Source organism: Hemiscyllium ocellatum, chromosome 19, assembly GCF_020745735.1.
Source record: "Hemiscyllium ocellatum isolate sHemOce1 chromosome 19, sHemOce1.pat.X.cur, whole genome shotgun sequence".
In the NCBI taxonomy this organism is placed as follows: domain Eukaryota; kingdom Metazoa; phylum Chordata; class Chondrichthyes; order Orectolobiformes; family Hemiscylliidae; genus Hemiscyllium; species Hemiscyllium ocellatum.
Window position 1 is genome coordinate 15050927 of NC_083419.1, and position 22686 is coordinate 15073612.

Consider the following 22686-nt stretch of genomic DNA (forward strand, 5'->3'; position numbering starts at 1 on the left):
TGGTCTGCATTGAATTCTGTGCTCACGCAGACAGCAATGATGGAGCTTACCTTTGCAAAGCAAAGGTTATATGAGCATGGTGACAGGCCAGGCAAATACTTAGCACATCTTGCCAGGAAAAGGAATACCTCTCAAGATGTTATGGCGATTAGGGAAGGGTCTGGGAACCTAACATGTGACTCCCAAAATATTAATGTGGCATTCCAGAGATTTCACTCTGAGTTATACCAATCTGAAGGTTGTGAGGAGGGGTGGGCCAAAGTTGAGTCTTTTTTTAAGGGTCTGGAGCTCCCAGGTATGATCCCCAAACAAGAGTCAGGTCCGATGCTCAATATGCTTAATGACTCATACAGCCATGATTGTCTCCTACCATGTCTGAGACGGGCCAATATTTCACTTATTCTTAAAAAAGGGAAGGTCCTGGAGGACTGTGCTTCAAACAGGCCCATTTCACTCTTAAATGTGGACTTTAAAATCCTCTTGAAAATATTGCGTTAAAGCTGGAGATTTGTGTTACTTCGGTTGTTAAAGAGGACTAAACGGACTTCATAAAGGGCTGCAGATCCTCCAATAATGTTAGGAGGCTGCTTAATGCAATTCAAGCATGTTAACAACAGTCAATACAGGGATTAGTGATTTCTCTAGATGCAGAGAAGGCATTTGGCCGAGTTGAGTGGCCGTACCTTTACTACACTCTGGAGCGGTTTGGCTTCGGCAAGGTCTTTGTAAGATGGATAAAGGTTCTCTACAGTGACCGTCTCATTGCGGTCATCACCAATGAGGTGCGATCCAGCAATTTTAATTTTTTAGGGGCAGGGCTTTCCCTTTTTGCCACTACTTTTTATATTGGTGATTGAACCATTGGCAGAGGCCACTCATAGGGAATCCCAATAAATCAGCTCCAGAAGTGGGGTCAAAATTACATAAGATCTCGTTGTACGTGGGTGATGTCTTTTTTTTGGGAAATCCAGCAGTTTTGGTGCCTCATCTGATACAATGCATTCGTGCGTTTGGTGCCTTTTCAGGGTTCAAGATTAATCTTGCAAAATCAAAAGCTTTGCTTATGGTCGTCTTATGAACGTGCTAGGTCTTGAGGCTGAATTTCGATTCCCATTTAAGTGGTCACCAGGGGATTTTGTGTATTTGCGCAAATTCATTGCTCCAGTTCTGAATTGGCAATTCAAAGCCAATTTTGTTCAATTATTTGACAAAATCAAAAAAGACCTTCAAAGATGGGAGGTGCTTCCGGTCTCATGGTTTGGTTGGATAGTGCTTATTAAAGTGAATATTCTCCCCCGTTTCTTATAGTCTATACGGATGCTCCCCCTGATTTTCAACAAGCAAACATTCAGGAGGCTGAATGGCTGATTCATCTCCTTTATTTAGCATCATAAGTGGCCCCTCACTAAATTAACTAAACTGCAGCTGTCTCACAGACTGGGGTAGTGGATCTCCCGGGCATTAAAAGCGACCAACTAAGCTCATTTTTATATTACGTGAGTGATTGGGCCTGTGGGGACCCTCTTTCAATATGGTGAGATATCAAAACCTCCAAGGCAATGTGCCCCCTTGTGAGCTTGCTGTTTTAAGACAAAATGAGGGCGAGTAAGGAATATTGCCATAACCTAATTGTTATCAATACTGTTAAAGCATGGTGGGCAATTTGGCAGAGGGAAGGCAACATTGGCAAAACATCTTCTCTTACACCTATAGTGGATATGCCAGGATTTTCATCTGGGTGTGATAGATTCAGGATTCAAACATTGGGCAGCTAGGGGTGTGTCTTGCATGGACGATTTATTTGAGGGAGGCACAATGATGTTCTTTGATCAGTTAGCACGGAAATATGAGCTATCTGACAGGGACCTCTTACTTTTTTTCAAGCTGGGGATTTTATTCATAAAAAGGCTACACTTTTGACTGATGCCTACAAATCCGACATAGAGAGGAGGGTGCTCATTGCTAAGAGTACTGTTTCTGTCAGCACTTTACATCATCAATTGGGAGGTGCCTCCTCAGATGAGTTCGATTGACTCTGTAGGGTGTGGGAGAGAGAGCTAGGCATTGAAGTCTCCTCAGAGGCATGGGAAGATATTTGGGAAAATGAAAGGAAGATGCCAATTTGCAATAGGACCCATGCTTTACAGTTGAAGATTCTCAACAGGGTCCACTTGGCTCTGGATGGTTTGTCAAAATTTAAACCATGGGTATCTTCAACATGTCCCAAGTGCAAGGTTGGTACGGGTACTCTTACCCATTGTCTCTGGTCCTGTGATAGGCTTCAAACATACTGGAGTGCTGTGGCAGGTGCAGTGGAGAGCACTTTAGGGTATAAGGGTGTAGAAGGACCCGATCTCTCTTCTTCTTGGCCTGCCCAGTATGTTCCCTGCAGATGCGCACAGCAAAAAACTTCAATATCCTCACTTTCTGTGCAAGAAAGAATATCTTTCCAGGTTGGCTATCCGAAACTCCCTGACAGGTTGGCGGAAGATTGTTGTGGAACATATCCCTTGGATTTTCTCACAAGTATGGTACACCACAAAACTAAGAATTTCTAGAAGACATGGCAGCCCTTTTTGGAATACCTGGACACAGATTTATTTGCCACATTAATAAGGGCTTTTATATAACCGTAACGATTGTGGTTTACGAGTCTAGTATCCAGGGAGGAGGGACTGCACAATGTATGAGTGTCTTGTTTGGCTGAGTTGAGTTATTACTATCTATTAGTTTGTTGTTGGTTATTATTTATTGAGTTAAATAGTTAGTTGGTTTTTTTTTAATTGTATATTTTTCTGTTATATATGTACACATTTGCACATGAGGGTGAGTTGGGTTATTTTAAAAAATTTTTGTGTTCTTTCTTTGTATTGTTTTGAATTGTATTGTTTTATATTTGTTGTAATATTTAAAAGTCTATTTTTTCAATAAAAAATGTTTTTAAAAAATGTGAAACAGATGCTTTTAGAGTATTATGCATTTTAACAGAGAGAGGTCAATGCAAACTTTGGCAAAGTTCCTCATTTTGTTCAGAAGTGGGAAGCACCTTGAATCTGATTCTAAGCAACCCCGACTATATTTTCTGAGATGCAATTTGCAATGCGGAGCAGACTGCCGTTAAAAATTTACAGGATACCAGTAGCTGATTGTGAAGAGCAGTAAAATATTCTGCCAGTAGACCAGTGTAAAAGCATTTCAGTCAAGAGTGTGGTGCTGGAAAAGCACAGCAGGTTAGGCAGCATCTGAAGAGCAGCAAAGTTGACGTTTAGAGCAAAAGCCCTTAACCACACTCTTGACTCAAATCCTCAGCATCTGCAGAACTCACATTCACCTAAAAGCATTTCAGTATCTACTCTGTCTAATGCTCTAAGGAGTGAGAGCACCTCCCACTCTTTTAAATCTCAGAGAATATGGGCCCATTTTGTTTGCTGAGCATTGAGACACCTGTGCGGGATTCTAAAATAAAAGCAAAACTATGTGGATGCGGGAAATTAGGAATAAATCCAGAAAGTGCAGAAAATTATTATTTGGTGTGCCACTATCTGTGGAAAGATTTAAAGAGTTCATGTTTTGCATTGACTATGATTTTTCTTCAGACCTCAAGGAAATTTTGAGATAATCAAAAGTTTCTGTAGAGATTCTTCTATCTTTGACAGTGACTAGGCATAGGGGCTGCCTACCATTAATCCATTCACTCCCGTTTCATGCGCCATTGCAAATTGTGAAAGATCTATTTATCGCCATGTGACAACCCAGCTACAAGCTTATCATGGTTGAGAAGAAACGTTTTGAAGACCACCTTAAATCTCTCTGAAGAGAGAAAAGAGAGAGCACCAAAATTTTGAAAGATTTGAAGGCATACTTTCAATCATAATTGAATGTGGTATATGTTCAAGATTAAGATGGAATAATGGAAAGATGGAAAGAATCCATTGAGCAATATGTAACTTCCATCATTACCTTTGTTGTTTGTGCTTTGGACATTTCAACCAGTTTATGTGTTAAAAACACTCGAACCAAGTGCTCTTGTCAGTGAGGCGGATAAGGGGAAACAGAATTTAGTTTGTGGTTCAACTCAATTTTATGAACAAAGTACTCCTTACTAAAAATGCTTTTTAAGCATTTACCAAATTCCCACAATATTTGCTCTTTATAGAGCTCAATTAGTCGAGGAAAAGATATTACCTGCAGGATCCATGTGTTTGAGTTGGGTCATTGAATTCTCCTTCTTCGTTGAAGTAGAGCTGACTCTCTTCCATGAAGATTGGTCTCACAGCTCAGGCTGATCCTTCTCCTGGGTGCTCTGGGTTGTTACATGGCGATAGGTCTTGCTGATTCTTTGCTGAGAGACCGAGGAGGCAACTTCTGGATGTGTGTTCTTATTCCCTCTTTCCCCAGGTCTTCCAGAATTTCTATGGTCTTTGGCCAATAAAGTCATGAACTGTGTTCAAAGTATCCAATGAGATTGCACCAATATCCTTCATTGCCACCTGCTGGGGAGGTGTAAAGTGCACATCCTCAGCACCGAATGGATGTCAAGGTGCCAGGAAGTCTGATTGAAGCCTTTTCAAAACGCAACCCTTGAGCTGGTTGTAACTGGTTCCCTGGAACCTTTGTAACCTCTTCGACCTTGGTTGCCAACGTTCTCTGTTGTTGAGAGCCACTGGCTATTGTTTAGTTTAGTTTGACCAATTTTCGGACAGGCCTGATGTCTCCAGCTGTGGATCAATTTAGAATGTCCAATTTTGAGCCAGTGATTAGAGTCACAAAGTCATCGAGATGTATAGCACGGAAACAGACCCTTCGGTCCAACGCATCCATGCCGACCAGATATCCCAACCCAATCTAGTCCCACCTGCCAGCACCCGGCCCATATCCCTCCAAACCCATCCCATTCATATACCCATCCAGATGCCTTTTAAATGTTGCAATTGTACCAGCCTCCACCACTTCCTCTGGTGGTTCATTCCATACATATACCACACTCTGCATGAAAAAGTTGCCGCTTAGGTCTCTTTTATATCTTTCCCCTCTCACCCTAAACCTATGGCCTCTAGTTCTGGACTCCCTCAACCCAGGGAAAAGACTTTGTCTGTTTATTCTATCCATTCCCCTCATAATATTGCAAACCTCTATAAGGTCATCCCTCAGCCTCCGGCGCTCCAGGGAAAACAGTCCCAGCCTATTCAACCTCTCCCTATAGCTCAAATCCTCTAACCCTGGCAACATCCTTCTAAATCTTTTCTGAACCCTTTCAAGTTTCACAACATCTTTCCAATAGGAAGGAGACCAGAATTGAACGCAATATTCCAGCAGTGGCCTAACCAATATCCTGTACAGCTGCAACATGGCCTCCCAACTCCTGTACTCAATACTCTGACCAATAAAGGAAAACATACTCAATGCCTTCTTTGCTATCCTAGCTATCTGCGCTCCAAGGTCTCTTTGTTCAGCAACACTCCCTAGGACCTTGGCATCAATGGGCACATCTCAGCCCATTGGCCCATCTAGTCAAAATCCTGTTGCAATCTGAGGTAACCCTCTTCGCTGTCCACTACACCTCCAATTTTGGTATCATCTGCAAATTTACTAACTATACCTCTTATGCTCACATCCAAATCATTTATATAAATGATGTAAAGTAGTGGACCTAGCACTGATTCTCGTGGTACTCCACTGGTCAGAGCCCTCCAGTCTGGAAAACAATCCTCCACCACCACCCACTGTCTTCTACCTTTGAGCCAGTTCTATATCCAAATGGCTAGTTCTCCCTGTATTTCATGTGATCTAACCTTGCTAATCAGTTCCCATGGGGAACCTTGTCGAACACCTTACTAAAGTCCATGTAGATCACATCCATCCCTCTGCCCTTATCAATCCTCTTTGTTACTTCTTCAAAAAACTCAATCAAGTTTGTGAGACATGATTTCTCATGCACAAAGCCATGTTGACTATCCCTAATCAGTCCTTGTCTTTCCAAATTCATGTACATCCTGTCCCTCAGGATTCCCTCGAGCAACTTGCCTACCACCGACGTCAGGCTCACTGGTCTATAATTCCCTGGCTTGTCCTTACCACCTTTCTTAAACAGTGGCATCACGTTAGCCAACCTCCAGTCTTTCGGCACCTCACCTGTGACTATCGATGATACAAATATCTCAGTAAGAGGCTCAGCAATCACTTCTCTAGCTTCCCACAGAGTTCTAGGGTACACCTTTTTAGATTAGATTCCCTACAGTGTGGCAACAGGCCCTTCAGCCCAACAAGTCCACGCCGACCGTCCGAAGAGTAACCCACCACCTCCCCCCCATGACTATTGCATGGCCAATTCACCTGACCTGCACATCTTTGGAATATGGGAGGAAACTGGAGTACCTGGAGGAAACCCACGCAGACATGGGGAGAATGTGCAAACTCCACACAGACAATTGCCCGAGGCTGGAATTGAACCAGGGACCCTGGCGCTGTGAGGCAGCAGTGTTAACCACTGAGCCACCATGCCACCCACTTGATCAGGTCTTGGGGATTTATCCACTTTTATGCGTTTCAAGGCATCCAGCACTTCCTCCTCTGTAACATGGGCATTTTTCAAGATGTCACCATCTAGTTCCCTACATCTTCCATATCCTTTTCCGCAGTAAATACTGATGCAAAATACTTATTTAGTCTCTCCCCCATTTTCTGCAGCTCCACGCAAAGACCGCCTTGCTGATCTTTGACAGGCTCTATTGTCTCCCTAGTTACCCTTTTGTCCTTAATGTATTTGTAAAAACCCTTAGGAATCTCCTTAACTCTACTTGCCAAAGCTATCTCATTTTCTCTTTATGCCCTCCTGATTTCCCTCTTAAGTATACTCCTACTGCCTTTATACTCTTCTAAGGATTCACTCAATCTGTCCTTTCTATACCTGACATATGCTTCCTTCTTTTTCTTAACCAAACCCTCAATTTCTTTCATCATCTAGCATTCCCTACACCTACCTGCCTTCCCTTTCAGCCTAACAGGAATATGCTTTACTTGACACATCTTGCAAACTTCTGTGAACTTGTGCAATTAAAAGATGATCTGGTGAAAGACATAATTGTAATAGGCATAAGAGATCACACAGTGAGAGTATGTTTAAAAAGAAAGGAGAAACCAATTCTCAAGAAAGTAATCATGATGTGCAGAAGCACTGAAGTTGTATGTCACATTTGAGAGCATATTTGTGGCAGAACAGACCAAGTCTTGCATTATGTTGATAGATACTCTCGATCCAAAGAGCAGAACAGTCACTGATAAAGGACAGATGCAAGTACATGGCAGGACATCAAACAAAGAAGAAGAAGGCATTTGTAGCATGAGAAAACAATGTTCTTAGCACAAGAAGATGAGTTATTTTACACACAAGTATATAGATAGAAGATGGCCACTGGGGAGATAGTAGTTGAAAATTCTGATGAATCACTTCATACCAAAAAGCTAATGGTGACATAAAGAATTCTTTTGGGGGAGGCAGGGGAGGGGGGCAGTGTGTGAGTTATCTCAGTTGGTTGGATGACTGATTTCTGATGCAGGGTGACGCCAATACTCTGGCTTCCATGTTTGCACTGGTTAAGATTACAATGAAGGACGTTCCTTCTCAACCTCTCCCCTCACCTAAAACTTGGTGACCCTCAGATAAAGTTTTCACTAGTCGCTTTTTTTCTCTCTAATGAAAGAGCAGCCCTCTGGGATTATGACTACTTTACTTTTTATACAGCAAATTGGTTCAGTCAAGTTGGTAGGTGACAAACAGTTTGTGACTATCAGAATGATTATTGTAGAAATACATTATCAGGTGAAGATAAACTATTAGATAGACATGCACCACCATAAACTTCACAAACCTGAATGAAGTGGCTTAGTGAAACCAGCTGGAAAATTTAAAGTATGTATCAACCTAAATAAAGTTCTGAAGAGAACTCACTGATCTATTGAAGGAATTTTGTCAGAATTCGCAAATGCAAAATGTGAAGGGTTGTATTGGCAAGAGAAGCTGTGTGACAACAGTTCATATTGTTTAGGAGATACTGATGATTGTGCATGTCATTTGGCATTTCCATGACTTGTGAGGATTAGCAGCATAGTAAATATGAGATTGTTAATGGTCTTCCCCAGAGTGGAATCTACAGGGCATGTTCTGTTAGTTTATGGATACAGAGACACATGGAAGAAGCTGTTGATGACCTTGGTCAAAATCTACTTCAATTGCTAGACAGAGATCACTAGTTGAAACTCAAATTGAACAATTAAAATATTGCAATTAAAGCTGCCAAAAGTCAAATACATTAGTCAAGTACTGACAGTAAGAGATCTTCAAACAGATCCTGGAAAGATGAGAACTGTAGGACACAACTGTTTAAAAGCAATGCAATGACTTGTGAATTGTCCAGGAGACAAGATGTTCAGAATGAGCTTTGACCAGTGGCAGGTTTCAGAGCGATTTGTACAATTGGGTTCAGTTGTGGATGCTAGCATGCCAACAACTCAAAGATAGAGGATGGGAAAAAATTATGGCTGTAGAGCTGTTCCTTTTTTGAGGTATCTTCAGCATTGAAACTGATTTCCTCAAATTCTTTGAGCAGTAATTACTGTTTTATAAGCTGTTGCATTGTTTTGGAACTTTGGAAAACAAGATCAAAACAATAGCACTTTAAAAAAGGAAGAAGGGAGACAAAAGCAGTGACCACATGGTGGGCAATGAATCAGTGGAGGAAGAAACCTACAATGCCTTCTGACCCAGCAGTGAACCTTCACAACTACTGCCTCTGCTATTTGATTTCAAATACCACTAGACATGGGAATTTGTCAAATAAAAATAAACAACAAAAGTCACAACTGACCTTGGAGAACTCTATGTGGGGAAATCACAGTAAGGGAGCAACTAAGTAGCTAGTTTTTTTTTTGTTAAATCTACAGTAGTAAGTAGGCTGGGTTCTTTTTGATTATTGAGATCTGTCTCTTGAAAAACTTAAAAAATATAAAATATAGATGTTGAGTTAGCCTAGAGCAGTACTTTTAGAGCAGTAAGACTGTTTTATTTTCTGGGTCTGTAGGTTTTTAAGGGGCGAAGATAGCCTTTAGTAGAGTGATGTGCCCTTTCTTGTCAGATGTAGGAGATTAGTGAGAGTTTCATTTATTGCTGATTATGTTTGCAGGAAGCGTATTTGGTTGCGAATTCTATTGGATTGCATGAATTGGTTGGAGAGGCAGTTAGCGGCAATGACGAACTTACAGGAGCTACCAAGTATGATAATGACAGTTGGAGGCAGGGAGATGAATTGAGGATACAGCCAGGTGGATGGGTGACTTCCAGGAAAGGTAGGAGGGGGAGGCATGTATGCAGGAGTCTCCTGTGGCTATCCCCATCTCAAACAAGTATGCTGTTTTGGAAAATGTAGGGGGTGATGGATTTTCAGGGAAATGTGGCATTGACAGCCACATTTCTGGTATTGAGACTGGCTCTAATGTAACGAGGTTTACACTAAGTTCCAAGTGGATGATTGTAATAGGGAATTCTCTAGTCAGAAGCACAGGCAGATGTTTCTGCAGCTGACGGCAAGACATCAGAATGGTGTATTGCCTTTCTGGTGCCAGGATCAAGGATATCTTGGAGGTGGCGCAGAACATTCTCAAAGTTGAGAAGGACCAGCAGCAGATTGTTGCACATATCGGAACTAGTGACATAGGAAGAGATAAGGATGAGATTCTAAGGAGTGAATATAGGAAATTAGATAGGAATTTAAAAAGGAGGTCCTCGAGCGTCCGATTTTGAGATCTGCTTACAAATATCGATCTCAGTTTCACGTTGACTATTGGAAGGTCTATAGTACAATTCTAATAAGATGATTCTTCCTTTCTTATTTCTAGGTTTCACCAAAATAAATTTGCTGAATGTTTGCGATGATCCTTTAACAAGGTTATGTTGTCCTTTATGTTGTTAAAAAAATGAAAGGGGAGTGGCCAGTTCTCCCAACTCAACTTTACACAGGTTTGATTTAGTTTTGACAGTCTGGCTATTCACTGAAAGAAGTCAGGAAGTTTGAATCTGCTAGACCCAAAGAAGCAGATCCAGGTTGGTCCTCTCTACCTGACATCTCTCCTGCAAGACATTGGGTTTGATTTTACCTTCTGTGCCATGCGGTGTTAATGGGATTGTTGCAAGTATTTGGAACAGCATCATTAAGCTAGTTTAATCTTTGGGTTTTTGGATAGATTAGCTTATTTTGTTTTCCGTTCTCTTTGGTTTGTGTTTCATTCAGTAATCTTGTAAATAAATTCTGATTTGTTTAAAACTAAGTAGTTTGACCAACTGCATCCCTCCTGGAACATCCACATTATACCTGCTTAAAACAACTAGCAAAGTTAGGGTCTGGGCTACTTTCTTGTAAGGTTTTGAGGGGGTCTGGCCTGGTCCATAGCAGTATTCCCAGGAATATTCTCCCTAAGTACTATTGTGGAGGAGCAGGTGTTGGACTGAGGTGGACAAAGTTAAAAATCACGCAACACCAGGTTATAGTCCAACAGGTTGACTTGGAAGCACTGGCTTTCGGAGCTAGTGCTGTAACCTTAAGAAGGCGCAGCACTTTGAAAGCTAATACTTCAGAGACCATAACCTGGAGTTGTGTAATTTTTAACTTTGGACAGTATTAATGTTATCCTTAATTAAAACACCACAACCCCTCCTCCAGTCACATCTGTATTGCTCCCAATGTTACAAGCTGGTGAGGTTGGAAATGGAATATAGATCAGATGAATGCGTGGCTGAGGAGCTGGTGCAGGGGAGAAGGAATCACATTTTTGGTTCATTGGAATCTCATCTGGAGTAGAAGTGACCTGTATAAAAAGGTTAGATTACATCTGAATTGGAAGGGGACAAATATACTGGTGAGGAGATTTGCTAGAGCTTCTTGGGATGATTTAAACTAATATAGGGTGAGGAAGGTAATGAGGAAAGAGAGCAGTCTGAGACTGATAGAGTTGGGAAATGAAGTAAGTCAAACAGTCAGGGCATGCAGGAACAAAGCAGAGAATGAGGTAGGACTCATAAATTAAACTGTATTTATTTCAATGCAAGAGGCCTAACAGGTAAGGCAGATAAACTGAGGGCATGGTCGGGAACGTGGTACTGGGATATTATAGCAGTTACAGAGACAAGGCTCACGGATGAACAGGACTGGCAGTTTACTGTTCCTAGGAATAGATGATATAGGAAGGATAGAAAGGGGAGCAAGAGTGGAGGGGGAGTGAGTGGCATTTTGATTAAGGATAACATTATGGCTGTACTTAGGGAGGGTATTCCTGGGAATATATCCAGGGAAGTTATTTGAGTGGAACTGAAAAAAAAAGAAAGAGATGATCACCTTATTGGGATTGTACTATACACCCCCGATGTTCAAAAAAAGTTGCTCCTTAGGTCCCTTTTATAACTATCCCCTCTCGCCTTAAACCTATGCCCTCTAATTTTTGACTCCACATCCCCAGGGAAAAGACCTTGTCTATTTATCTTACCCATACCCTTCATAATTTTATAAACCTCTATAAGGTCACCACCCCCAGCCTCTGATGCCTCTGGGAACATAGCTCCAACCTACTCAGCCTCTCCCTCTACTCAAATCCGCCAAACCTTGCAGCATCCTTGTAAATCCTTTCTGAATCCTTCCAAATTTCACAACATCCTTCCTAGAGGAGGGAGACGAGAACTGCGCACAATACACTAAAAGTGGCCAAACCAATGTTCTATACAGTGAAAACATGACCTATCAACTCCTATGCTCAACGCGCTGACCAATAAAGGCAACCATGCCAAATACCTTCTTCACTAACCTATCTATCTGCGACTTCACTTTCAAGGAACTAAAGATCTGCACTCCAAGGTCTCTTTGGCCAGGAACACTCCTCAGAACTTTACTGCTAACAGCATAATTTGTGTCCTGATTTGCCTTTACAAAATGCAAAACCTCACATTTATTTAAATTAAACTCTATCTGCCATTCCTCAGCCCATTGACCCATCTGATCAAGATCCCATTGTAATCTGAGGTAACTTTCTTTGCTGACTACTACACCTACAATTTTGGTGTCATCTGCAAACGTACTAACCATATCTCCTATGCTCACATCAAAATCATTTATATAAATGATGAAAAGCAGTGGACCCAGCACCGATCCTTGTGGCACACCACTGCTCACAGGTCTCCAGTCTGTCAAGCAATCCTCCACCATCACCCTCTCTCTTCCAGCTTCGAGCCAGTTCTGTATCCAAATATCTAGTTCTCCCTGTATTCCATATGATCTAACCTTGCTAACCATTCTACCATGAGAAACCTTGTTGAACACCTTACTGACTTCCATACAGATCATGTTCACCGCTCTGCCCTCATTAATCCTCTTTGTTACTTAATCAAAAAACTCAATCAAGTTTGTGAGACATGATTTCCCACGCACAAAGCCATGTTGACTATCCTTGCCTTTCCAAATACATTTTAATCCCGTCCTTCAGGATTACCTCAACAATTTTCCCATCACTGAAGTCAGGCTCACCAGTCTATAGTTCTCTAGTTTTTCCTTGCCACCTTTCTTGAATAGTAGCACAATATTAACCAACCTCCAGTCTTCCAGCATCTCACCTATGATTATCAATGATACAAATATCTCAGCAAGGAACCCAGCAATCTGTTCACTCACTTCCCACTGAGTTCTAGGGTATACTGATCAGGTCCTGTGGATTTATCCACCTTGATGCATTATAAGACTTCCAGCACCTCTTCCTCTTTAATATGGACATTTTCCAGATATCACTATTTATTTCCCCACGTCTATGCCTTCCATATCTTTCTCCTCAGTGAATACTGATGCAAAATACTTACTTAGTTTTTCTCCCATCTCCTGCGGTTCCACACATAGATGGCCTTGCTGATTTTAAGGGGCACCATTCTGTCCCTAGTTATCCTTTGTCCTCAATGGATTTGTAGAATCCTTTGGATTCTCCTTAACTCTATTTGCCGAAGCTAACTCATATCCCCTCCTGATTTCCCTCTTAACGATACTCCTACTGCTTTTATATACTTCTAGGGAATTCCTCAATTTCTGCTGGCTATACCTGACGTATGCTTCCTTCTTATTCTTGACCAAAACCTCAATTTCTTTAGTCATCCAGCATTCCCTATACCTACTAATCTTACCTTTCATCCTGATAGGAATGTATTCTCTCTGGAGTCTTGTTATCTCGTTTTTGAATGCTTCCATTTTCCAGCCATCTCTTTACTTGTGAATATCTTCCCCGATCAACTTTTGAAAGTTTCTTGCCTAATATCATCAAATATACTGAGATACAGAGAAAAGTATTGTTTTGTGTGCTATCCAGACAAATATTGCCTTATAAATGTACATCAGGGTCATAGAACAGAATTCAGAATGTAGTGAAGGTGCAGTGAAATGTTAACTCTGATAAAAGTGCGGAAGAAACTGTTCTTAAATCTATTGGTCCGTGGTTTCAAACTTTTGTATCTTCTTCCCAATGAAGACAGTATAACCAGGGTTGGCAGACGAGATTAACTGACAGTACAAGATGGCATCTTGTACAAAGGATATAATAGAGTTATGATCCTTAAAAATATGAGAGAAGAGATGCTGAAGCATATCCAAGCAAGCCATTAAGGAATTGAATTAAGGTAAGAAATGTGCTCTACTGGCCAATACTGAGCAGCAAGATCAATGACCTCATCAGCCAAGCTCGTGTACCACTGATGACACATGACATATAAGATACATACCATACAAAAAACTCAGACAAGATGGTAGCAGAGTAGCATGCTCCAGCCAGAGCTCGTCCATTCCATCCATTCCTTTTCTTTCCTTTTCTCATTTTTTCTCTTCCTTGTGGGTTTTTCTTTCTCTCTTCTGTCATTTTCCTCTTCTGCTAGCAACCTGGAGAGGAATGGGGATGACATCCAGCAAGTCCAGAGTGAAGATAGCTACTGGTTGGAAACTGGTGGAGCCTGGTCAGACTAAATGGAAGCCCTTCTCAAAGGATTGTAATGTCTATCTTTTCAGCTTTTTTTCTTAGTTTCCTAACTTATGCATATACTATGTATTTCAGTAATGTAGTGTAACTTTTTTCTCTATTTTCTCTTCTTTTTGGATCTAAGATTTGTGCCTAGGTATTTTATACCTAAGATGGTTCCATGTGTTGGCCATATTGTACACATTTCACTATACTCCTGTTCTTTTGTAACTTGAGTGCATGTAACATTAAACCTAATTCTAATTCTGATTCTAGCTCTAAATTCTGATTTTAATTCTGACATGGATGAAGTTGAGAGTAGCTCTCTTGACACTCAGAGGAACTGATTAACTTGTCACAGTAGACAACTATTCTAGCCATTATGTGGTAATCATGTTTCCTTCATCAAATCCTAGTGAGATTGCAGAATGTCTGCAAGCGCACTTCAGCATTATTCTTGACACTGTAATGAGTGACAATAGTCTTCAGTTTATGAGTGAAGAATTCAGCCGTTCTATAAACGATTGAGAAATTCAGCATTATAAGTCATCTTCACATTAACCCCAGTCAAATGGAAAGATTGAGGCAGCAATGCAAATTGCCAAAGGAATCATAAACAAATCAAACAAATCCAGCACAGGTGTCCACAAAGCCATCCTTGTGTGAAAAAACACATCTATTGAAGTCATGGAGCTTAATCCTGATGAAGGGCTCTGGCCCGAAACGTCGAATTTCCTGTTCCTTGGATGCTGCCTAACCTGCTGTGCTTTAACCAGCAACACATTTTCAGCTTAATCCAGTGCAAAGATTAATGTCATGTCACACCTAAGCCATTCTATCAGTAGCAAAAATGCTATTGAATCTAGAAATTGTAATGAGTGTAAGTGATGTAATCAGAGTGCATCGACAGAACGCCAAATTACATTTTGAATAAGACTGCTGAAGTTGAGCTTTGGAGAGCTAGATTGTGCAAAATTTCAATACCGTCAACAAAGAGTTGGCCAAGTGTCAACTTGGGACCTGCAGTTGTCACCTCAATCATGCACAGTGGAAATGAGCAACCAGATATATTGTCACAACCAAAAGCAAGTGGACAATGATAATGAAGCTGTTCATCAACTGTAGGTGGCTGAGCAGGAAGATGTGAACTCACCACCTGAACAGTCCACAGCAACCCAAGATGGAAATTCAACAGCAAGTACCATCACAGCAACGAATGCAATGGGAAAGACTCTGCAGCATCACCCAGACAAACTTAACTATAATGTACATGTCTACAGTTAAGAGACCATCATGATTTAAAGACTGGGGGAAGAATCTTCCCAGGTATCAGCTCGTTGCTTGTTCTTCTGTATTTCTATCAGGCACCGGCATCTCGAATCAAACTCTAAGGGCAGTGAGCACATGCACTCCCTATCCAGCAGGACCTTCAGGTCTCCTTCAGAAAACTATGGTGCCAATTACTCTATGTCAAAAATGCCTGGGGCAAATACAAGGAAATGTGCAGGGAGCTGCAGAATGCCAGCACTTGACCTGATAAACCCTAAAGGCAAAACCTATGTCACAAATCCCAGAAGATTCTGGCAGCGGCCCACATTTCTGCCTGTGATGATTAGGAGAACATGACAAGTTGGCACAATAGGGGTGTGGTGCCCTGTTAGTGAGATAGCTTTGGGAAGATAACATGAGAAAACCCAGTTGGGTTCACAGAGAGAAACTTTCTGTGAAACTCAGCAACATTGCTACTTATCTGATTTCTGGTAAGATTCATCCTTAGTGTGAAAAGCAAATGCAGAGACTGATGATATATGGGAACAATCATGTGTATAGTGGGGAACTTGTGCATCTCAAAATTTACAAGATAACGCATGAACATTTTTTTGAATGAAAAAGAGCATGTTTGGGATTGACGTGATCTGCACCAATGTGCCTCCTGGTTTGTTGTATTCATGTGATTAGTACCATAAAGCATTGACTGGGGGTTGCCATCTTGCAGCCAGTTTTCATAAAGTCATAACAAAGGCAAGAATGTTGTGTTAGGAACACTCTACAAAATACACACTGAGTAGAAACAACCTTCTGCTAAATATGAAACGGGAACATTGTATATGGAAACATAAAGGAAAGGAAGCTCCACAGACAAAGAGGATGATGTCTAAAAAGTGCCCGACATGGTCTGTGCTGAACTGGAATACATCAAATTGGCCACTCAACACATCATTAGGAGGATTGCAATGTGGATGTAAAAGATTGAGAAAAAGACAAATTACATTTTGCTGGGTACACTTTCTGCTGTTATTTGAATGTATCTTTACTTCAGTGCAATTTATTGATGGCACCCATAGAATTGAAATATGAAACTTCAACATGGTGTTTAAGTGTGAATGGGTCACTGTGTAACCATACTGATACAGGTATCATGAAAATGGTGTATTTAAATAAAGACCTGATCCTGTGTTGTTACAAATCTATGCATGGACTGTAAGTTGTTGTTTAGGATAGTGAGATAAATTCAAGTAAGAAAACAGTTTGAAGCTCTTAAAATTCTGGATTTAGATAGAGGATGGAACGAATGAGCTACATTTATATTTTGTGGGGGCAATGAAGGCAGATTTAGTGGTAACTTCCAAAATGGAACATGATGCAAGTTTGCAAGGCTATGAGAAATTGCAGGGCAATGGAAAGAGAGCAGGTGAATGGGAAAACAGGAGGGAAGTTTGACCTAGCTCTTTCAAAGAGTTAGCAGGCACTCTTCATGTCCTGGTCAGTTGTTTGTCAACCTATTAATTGAAAGCAGCTGATCACCGAAATAACTGCCCAAAGGGCAGTATCCGTCACTAAATCTCCCTTTATTTACACATGAGCAGTCCTTGACTCGTTTACTGTCACATTCAGAGTCAGCTACCAGAGTGTCAGTGTCTCTGACTCATTCCTGATGAAGGGCTTTTGCCCGAAACATTGATTTTCCTGCTCCTCGGATGCTACCTGACCTGCTGTGCTTTTCCAGCACCACAATCTTGACTCTACTCTCTAGCATCTGCATTCCTCACTTTTGCCTCTCTGATACTCCTGTTTATATCTGTCAGCCAGATTAACAGCCCTAGTCAGGGAACTCACATCATATGAGATTTAGTTGGCTGACCTCATTACAAACACGCTGAAAATGTGTTGCTGGAAAAGCACAGCAGGTCAGGCAGCATCCAAGGAGCAGGAGAATCGACGTTTCGGGCATGAGCCCTTCCTCCTCATTACAAACACGACAATAACCAACTTGCAATAAATTGGTGGATTTTAATTAATTCCAGGCTGGCACATCTAAATTCATTCTGTTCCCTGTCTATTATGGCTGCCAGCTATGGTCAGCAGCTGCTTGACATCTTGCCCAGGGTCTCTGCCACTGTTGCTTTATATTAACTGTGAAGAGGGACATAAGTCACACAGTAATGCCTTTTTCGGTGATAGGCTGATGATCATCGTGTTGATAGAACCTTATTGTGTGCAAATTTGACTGCTGTGTTTCTTAATTGACAGCAATGATGACACCTCAGGGGTAATTCATTGAGTATCAATCCTGAGGGGTCTGGGCACAGAAGATAGGAAATGTGGAATTCAAACGCACCCAAACAGATCAGTTATGGTCATATCAAACTGCAGAGTAGGTTTGAGGGGCTGAATGATCAATTCCTGCTCCTCACACCCACTTTCCCAGGATGCAGGAGGATTGAGAACCAGGGGACGCTGATTTAAGATGGATGGAAATAGAAGCAATGGTGATGTAAAGAAAAGAATTTCCATCACAGTAGATGAATGGGACCTGGAATGCATCACTCAAGAGAGCAGCAGGCTAATTATGGTTTTTGAAAGGGACTGGATAAGCATTTGATGAGTAAAAGAAAGAGGAAATAAAATAAGAAAGGGTGAGGTTGCAGAGGGATTAGTTGAGTTGCTCTCACAGAGAAGCAAGGACAAGGCGAGCTGAATGGTCTGATTCCATATGCTTCATTTTCACTGTATTGAGAGATTTCTTCTGAAAGAATAATCTCAGATTTCACCTTGAGATGCCAGTGTGCATAATTAATTGAAAGTCCTGTGCCCCAGCATTCAAGCAGCTTAAATCCTTAGGTTTTGTGTTGAACAAAACAGCACAGAGTAAAAACTTCTAATGTACAGGCAACTTCTGTAATTTTAGTAAAATCATCCATGAGTTTACATACATACACATTGTAATAAATGACACAGTTTTATTTATCTTTGGACTTTTATTACTTTTGCGATAATCTAAAAAGACTCCGGGTATTTATTTATCTGAAATAGAAATAAATTAACCTTGTCCATGCATGTTTATTATATGATGTTCCTATGCTGGAACAATAACATGCGTATTACACAGCACTATTCTATTATGAATTCTAAGCTTCTTGGCTCAAATTATAGTATAATAAGCATATTTGATGCATAAGGATCTAGTAAAACATAGTCATACCTTCTATCATATTGCATAGGGATTTTTATAGTAGTTAGGTATATAAAACAGTTGAATTTCAGAACATTCTTTTGTAGTGATTTTTCAGGATCAAAATCTGTTGTCAGTTTCCTCCCAACTATGTAGCTCATTCAGTGAGGGCACTGAGGGGTCACTTTCCAAGCTGGTGTTTGAGGAGGGGAGCCTTGCCCACAGTTTCATGCTATTGCATGGGTGGACTTTGCTGTGAATTGAACTGCCAGGTCTCCCAGGTAATGGCATGAAACTACAATCTGCCTGTTATTCATCCTTCATCAGGACCATGCACACAATACTACATCTATCTAATTGCAAATTGTGAAATTCCTTTCACTAACAGGAGGGTTAATAACCAGTGCTACGAAGGTTAATGTAGTGAGTTGTTACAAGTCAGAATCAGCTCCTGTGGGGGCAATGGAAGCATATTTAGTGGCAAATTTCAAAATTAAATATGATGCTAGTTTGCAAGGTTATGGAAAAGAGTAGGGAAACGGAAAGAGAGCACGTGAGTGGGAAAAGAGCAGGGCAGTTTGACCCAGCTCTTTCAAAGAGTTAGCAGAAGAATGATGGGCCAAAAGGCCCCCTGTTCTCTTTCAAAGCACCTGCTATCTGCATCCAGTATTTTATTGTTTGGGTTTAAATATTTTAAGGTTTGGAATGTATGAACTAATTGAAAAACCGAAAATTGTAAAAAGTAGAGTTTCTGCTTTTTAAATCTTTTTCATGCTTCTGTCTTGAGAATTTTCAATTGAGTTGATTTCCAATTGATTTGATTTTTTAAAAATCATGATTTAGATTATTGTAGTATATGTAAATCAATCTATAGATTGCAGTCTTTCAGTTCGAAGGCTGTCTATACACTCATTGTGTGATTGCAGTGGGGATGACATCGGAAGACTATGCAGTCTATTATGATTACACAAGGATATCTAGCACTGATGTGATGATATAGTAATGGGTTTGCATCTGAATAGAGAAAATGGAAGCAAGTGTTTTGAAAATACCATCCCTCAAAAGACACTAGTCTGTTTGTTTCTCTCTCTCCAGGTTATAAGCAGGATTAGGGTGTTCAACCCCATAAAGCTGCCCCATCATTCAGTTCAATCTAGGCTAATTCACAAAAGGTGAAATGTTTGGATGGTGGTAATGTCACTGGACTAATAGCTGATCAGCTGGGAATGTGGATCCAAATTCTACCAGTGCAGATTGGGAAATGTCAATTTGATTTTTTTTAAATAAATAACCTAGAATTGAACACTAGGCTCAGTCATGTTGATCATGAAACTATCATAACTTTTTGTAAAAACTCATCAGATTCAGTATTGACCCAGATAGTCCAGTGGCCAGAGAGTCATTGGAACACTCTGGAGTTGCACATTGAGACCATATATGTGCAACTAACTCTGATGCAATTTCCCCAAATCTCAAACCCTCTGAATAAATCCAATACAATTGGAGAATTCAGAATGTTATGGGATTAAAAGACTATTCCAACGCCAATGTAGCTATTAAATTGACACCCTCTGACTCACCATTTATTATTTCCCATCGACATCTGACAACCCCTCTGACCCAACCCAAGCCTCTACCTTACATTGGATGTGGCCCAACCTCCTGACTCTACCCTGATGGAGATAACTCCACCCTGCCATCCCCTGACCTCGCCATCCCACTCAACATCAGCCTGGCCACCTCGGTCCAATCCAACCCTGGAGCCAATACCTCTTCCAGTCCCAGTCGATCTTACTCCTCTGACCTCCAATAAGCAGTCTTTCGTTTACCTGGCAGCTACCCACTTATCCTCTCACCCGCCTGATACCCTAACTATCTGACACCCTTCACCAACCTGGCATTTTATGCATGTCATCTATCTGACATTTATCCCCTTTATCCACCCATCTGCTACCTTCCCCCTCCTCGTGTACCTTACACAGTTGTCAATATGACATTGCAAACTTTAAATAATTCAATTCTTGAAATACAATGGCAAGTCTGTAAAAAGAGAGGAGTATTTTGGACATAATGCCACTCTTGCACTAAGTGAGTGGACTGTTTTCCCCCTGTTTCCTCTGATCCAGACATGCAGCATAGCTTTGGGAATCATGGATGGAAAAATCATCAGCAGGTAAGTGGGTAAAGGTTGAATCCATACCAAGGATAATTGGAATATCTGGGCCAATGTCCTTTAAAAAAATAAATCTGCCATTTACACCTGGTCAGTGACTCCGACCCACAGCAAAGTGGTAAATCCTTAACTGCCCTTGAAAATGGACTAGCAAGCCACTCGGTTTAAGGGCAAGTATGGATGGGCAATAATTGTTGGCCTTGCCAGTGATGCCCACATCCCAGGAATGAGTAATAAATTACCTATCTTTGCTCCTTGTCCATTGACAACCTCACCTAACATGAGTCTACCAATCCTGGTCTTGAAAGCTCCAATTGTGCCCTAACATTTCCAGCCTTTTGCATGGAGAGATTTCCAGATTGTTTCCACTGATGTGAATTTACAACATTTTTGCTGATTCCCGACTTCTGGTCTTCATAGTCACATTCTGTATTTGGGATTATATCCTGGTAGACCTCAGCAGATCAGATTCCAGAATAAAAATGTCTTGTAGATCAGAGGAAGAAGATGATGGAGTGACAAGCAAGTTATTTTGCTTTAGTTGTTAATGGAGTACGTACAATATGGATTAAAATTCCAAATTAAATTTTTACCATAACTCGGAACATGTGTTAGAGATGACACAAGTCACACCTAAGAGGTGCTTTAAATGTGTGCATTGTGAAATCTCCAATCAAACAATGAATCTATAATTCAATAGAGAGAAGATCAATGTAAAATTACAACATCGTACAGATTCTGCTCCTTGACATAACACCAGATATTACTTCAGTCTGGAATACTATAGTATGAAGATTTACTAAAGAGTACCAATTTTCCAAAACAAACTTGCAGGAGAATCAGGGATCTAATTGCAAGTAAGGGCTTGGAAAATCTGCCTATGATAATAATACTGGGTGATTTTCTTTTCTGGCCAGAATTCAATGAAGTTCAGATTGGTATTTATTTAAGATAAATGTGTTTGAATTATTGCCAGTGCTTTTCTGCCATTACTGGATTTATTTTATTGCCATTTTTTCAGTTTAGATGGTATGCAAATAGGAATCATCTCAAACTGCAAGTTTCAGACCCGCAAGACCTGCATGTTTTTCTCTTTCTCTCGGAACTGAGTTGGAGAGTAAGCATGACTACTTAAATGACAATTCCAGTAAGAAGTCTAAAACACATCAAGAGCTCTAGAGGAATGGGAGGTTTGATTCCATTGCCATCAAGGCGGAGGTAACGGAGACGAGGCTGATGATCCGTTGAGGGCACCTGGCTAAGTGTGTTGATGGGTATGGGGCAGACCTGAGCTCCATTAATGTCTGTGGATAAAAAGTAAACAGGTTAATTTCAGGGGAAATATGATGTTAGCATTCCATTTACTTTCAATACTTTTCATTTCCCATCAGCGAGGGGATCTAAATATTTAACCAGACACAAGACGGAGTGTCAGGAGAAGATACAGAAATGCTATCCCATTGTCTGAATGGGTACGCAGCAAGAAAAACTAGTAAAAAATCAATAATACTGAGAAATCAACATTCTGGTCATAGAGGTCATCTATTTTGAAACAAAAAACTAGTGGCCCTAGAGTCATAGAGATGCACAGCACAGAAACAGACCCTTCAGCCCAACTCGTCCATGCCAACCAGATATCCCAACCCAATCTAGTCCCACCTGCCAGCACCCGGCCCATATCCCTCCAAACACTTCCTATTCATATACCCATCCAAATGCCTTTTAAATGTTGCAAGTGTACTCGCCTCCACCACTTCCTCTGGCAGTTCATTCCATACACGTACCACACTCTGCATTAAAATGTTGCCCCTGAGGTCTCTTTTATAACTCTCACCCTAAACCTACGCCCTCTAGTTCTGGACTCCCCCGTCCCAGGAAAAATACCTTGTCCATTTACCCGATCAATGCCCCTCGTGATTTTATAAACCTCGATAAGGTCACCTGTCAGCCTCCGATGCTCCAGGGAAAACAGCCCTAGCCAATTCAACATCTCCCTATAGCTCAAATCCTCCAACCCTGGCAACATCCTTGTAAA

General features: G+C 41.0%; 1 protein-coding gene across 1 annotated transcript in view; it reads right to left on the reverse strand.

The window, feature by feature from the left end:
* Window positions 1–21499: 21499 nt before the first annotated feature.
* The window catches only part of LOC132825038 (keratocan-like), a 73953-nt gene continuing 72766 nt past the window's right edge, over window positions 21500–22686 (reverse strand). Inside the window, exon 3 of the mRNA XM_060840043.1 lies at window positions 21500–21955. Coding sequence (XP_060696026.1) covers window positions 21783–21955 — 173 coding nt within the window. The 3' untranslated portion in view covers window positions 21500–21782. The remainder of the gene's footprint in view (window positions 21956–22686) is intronic.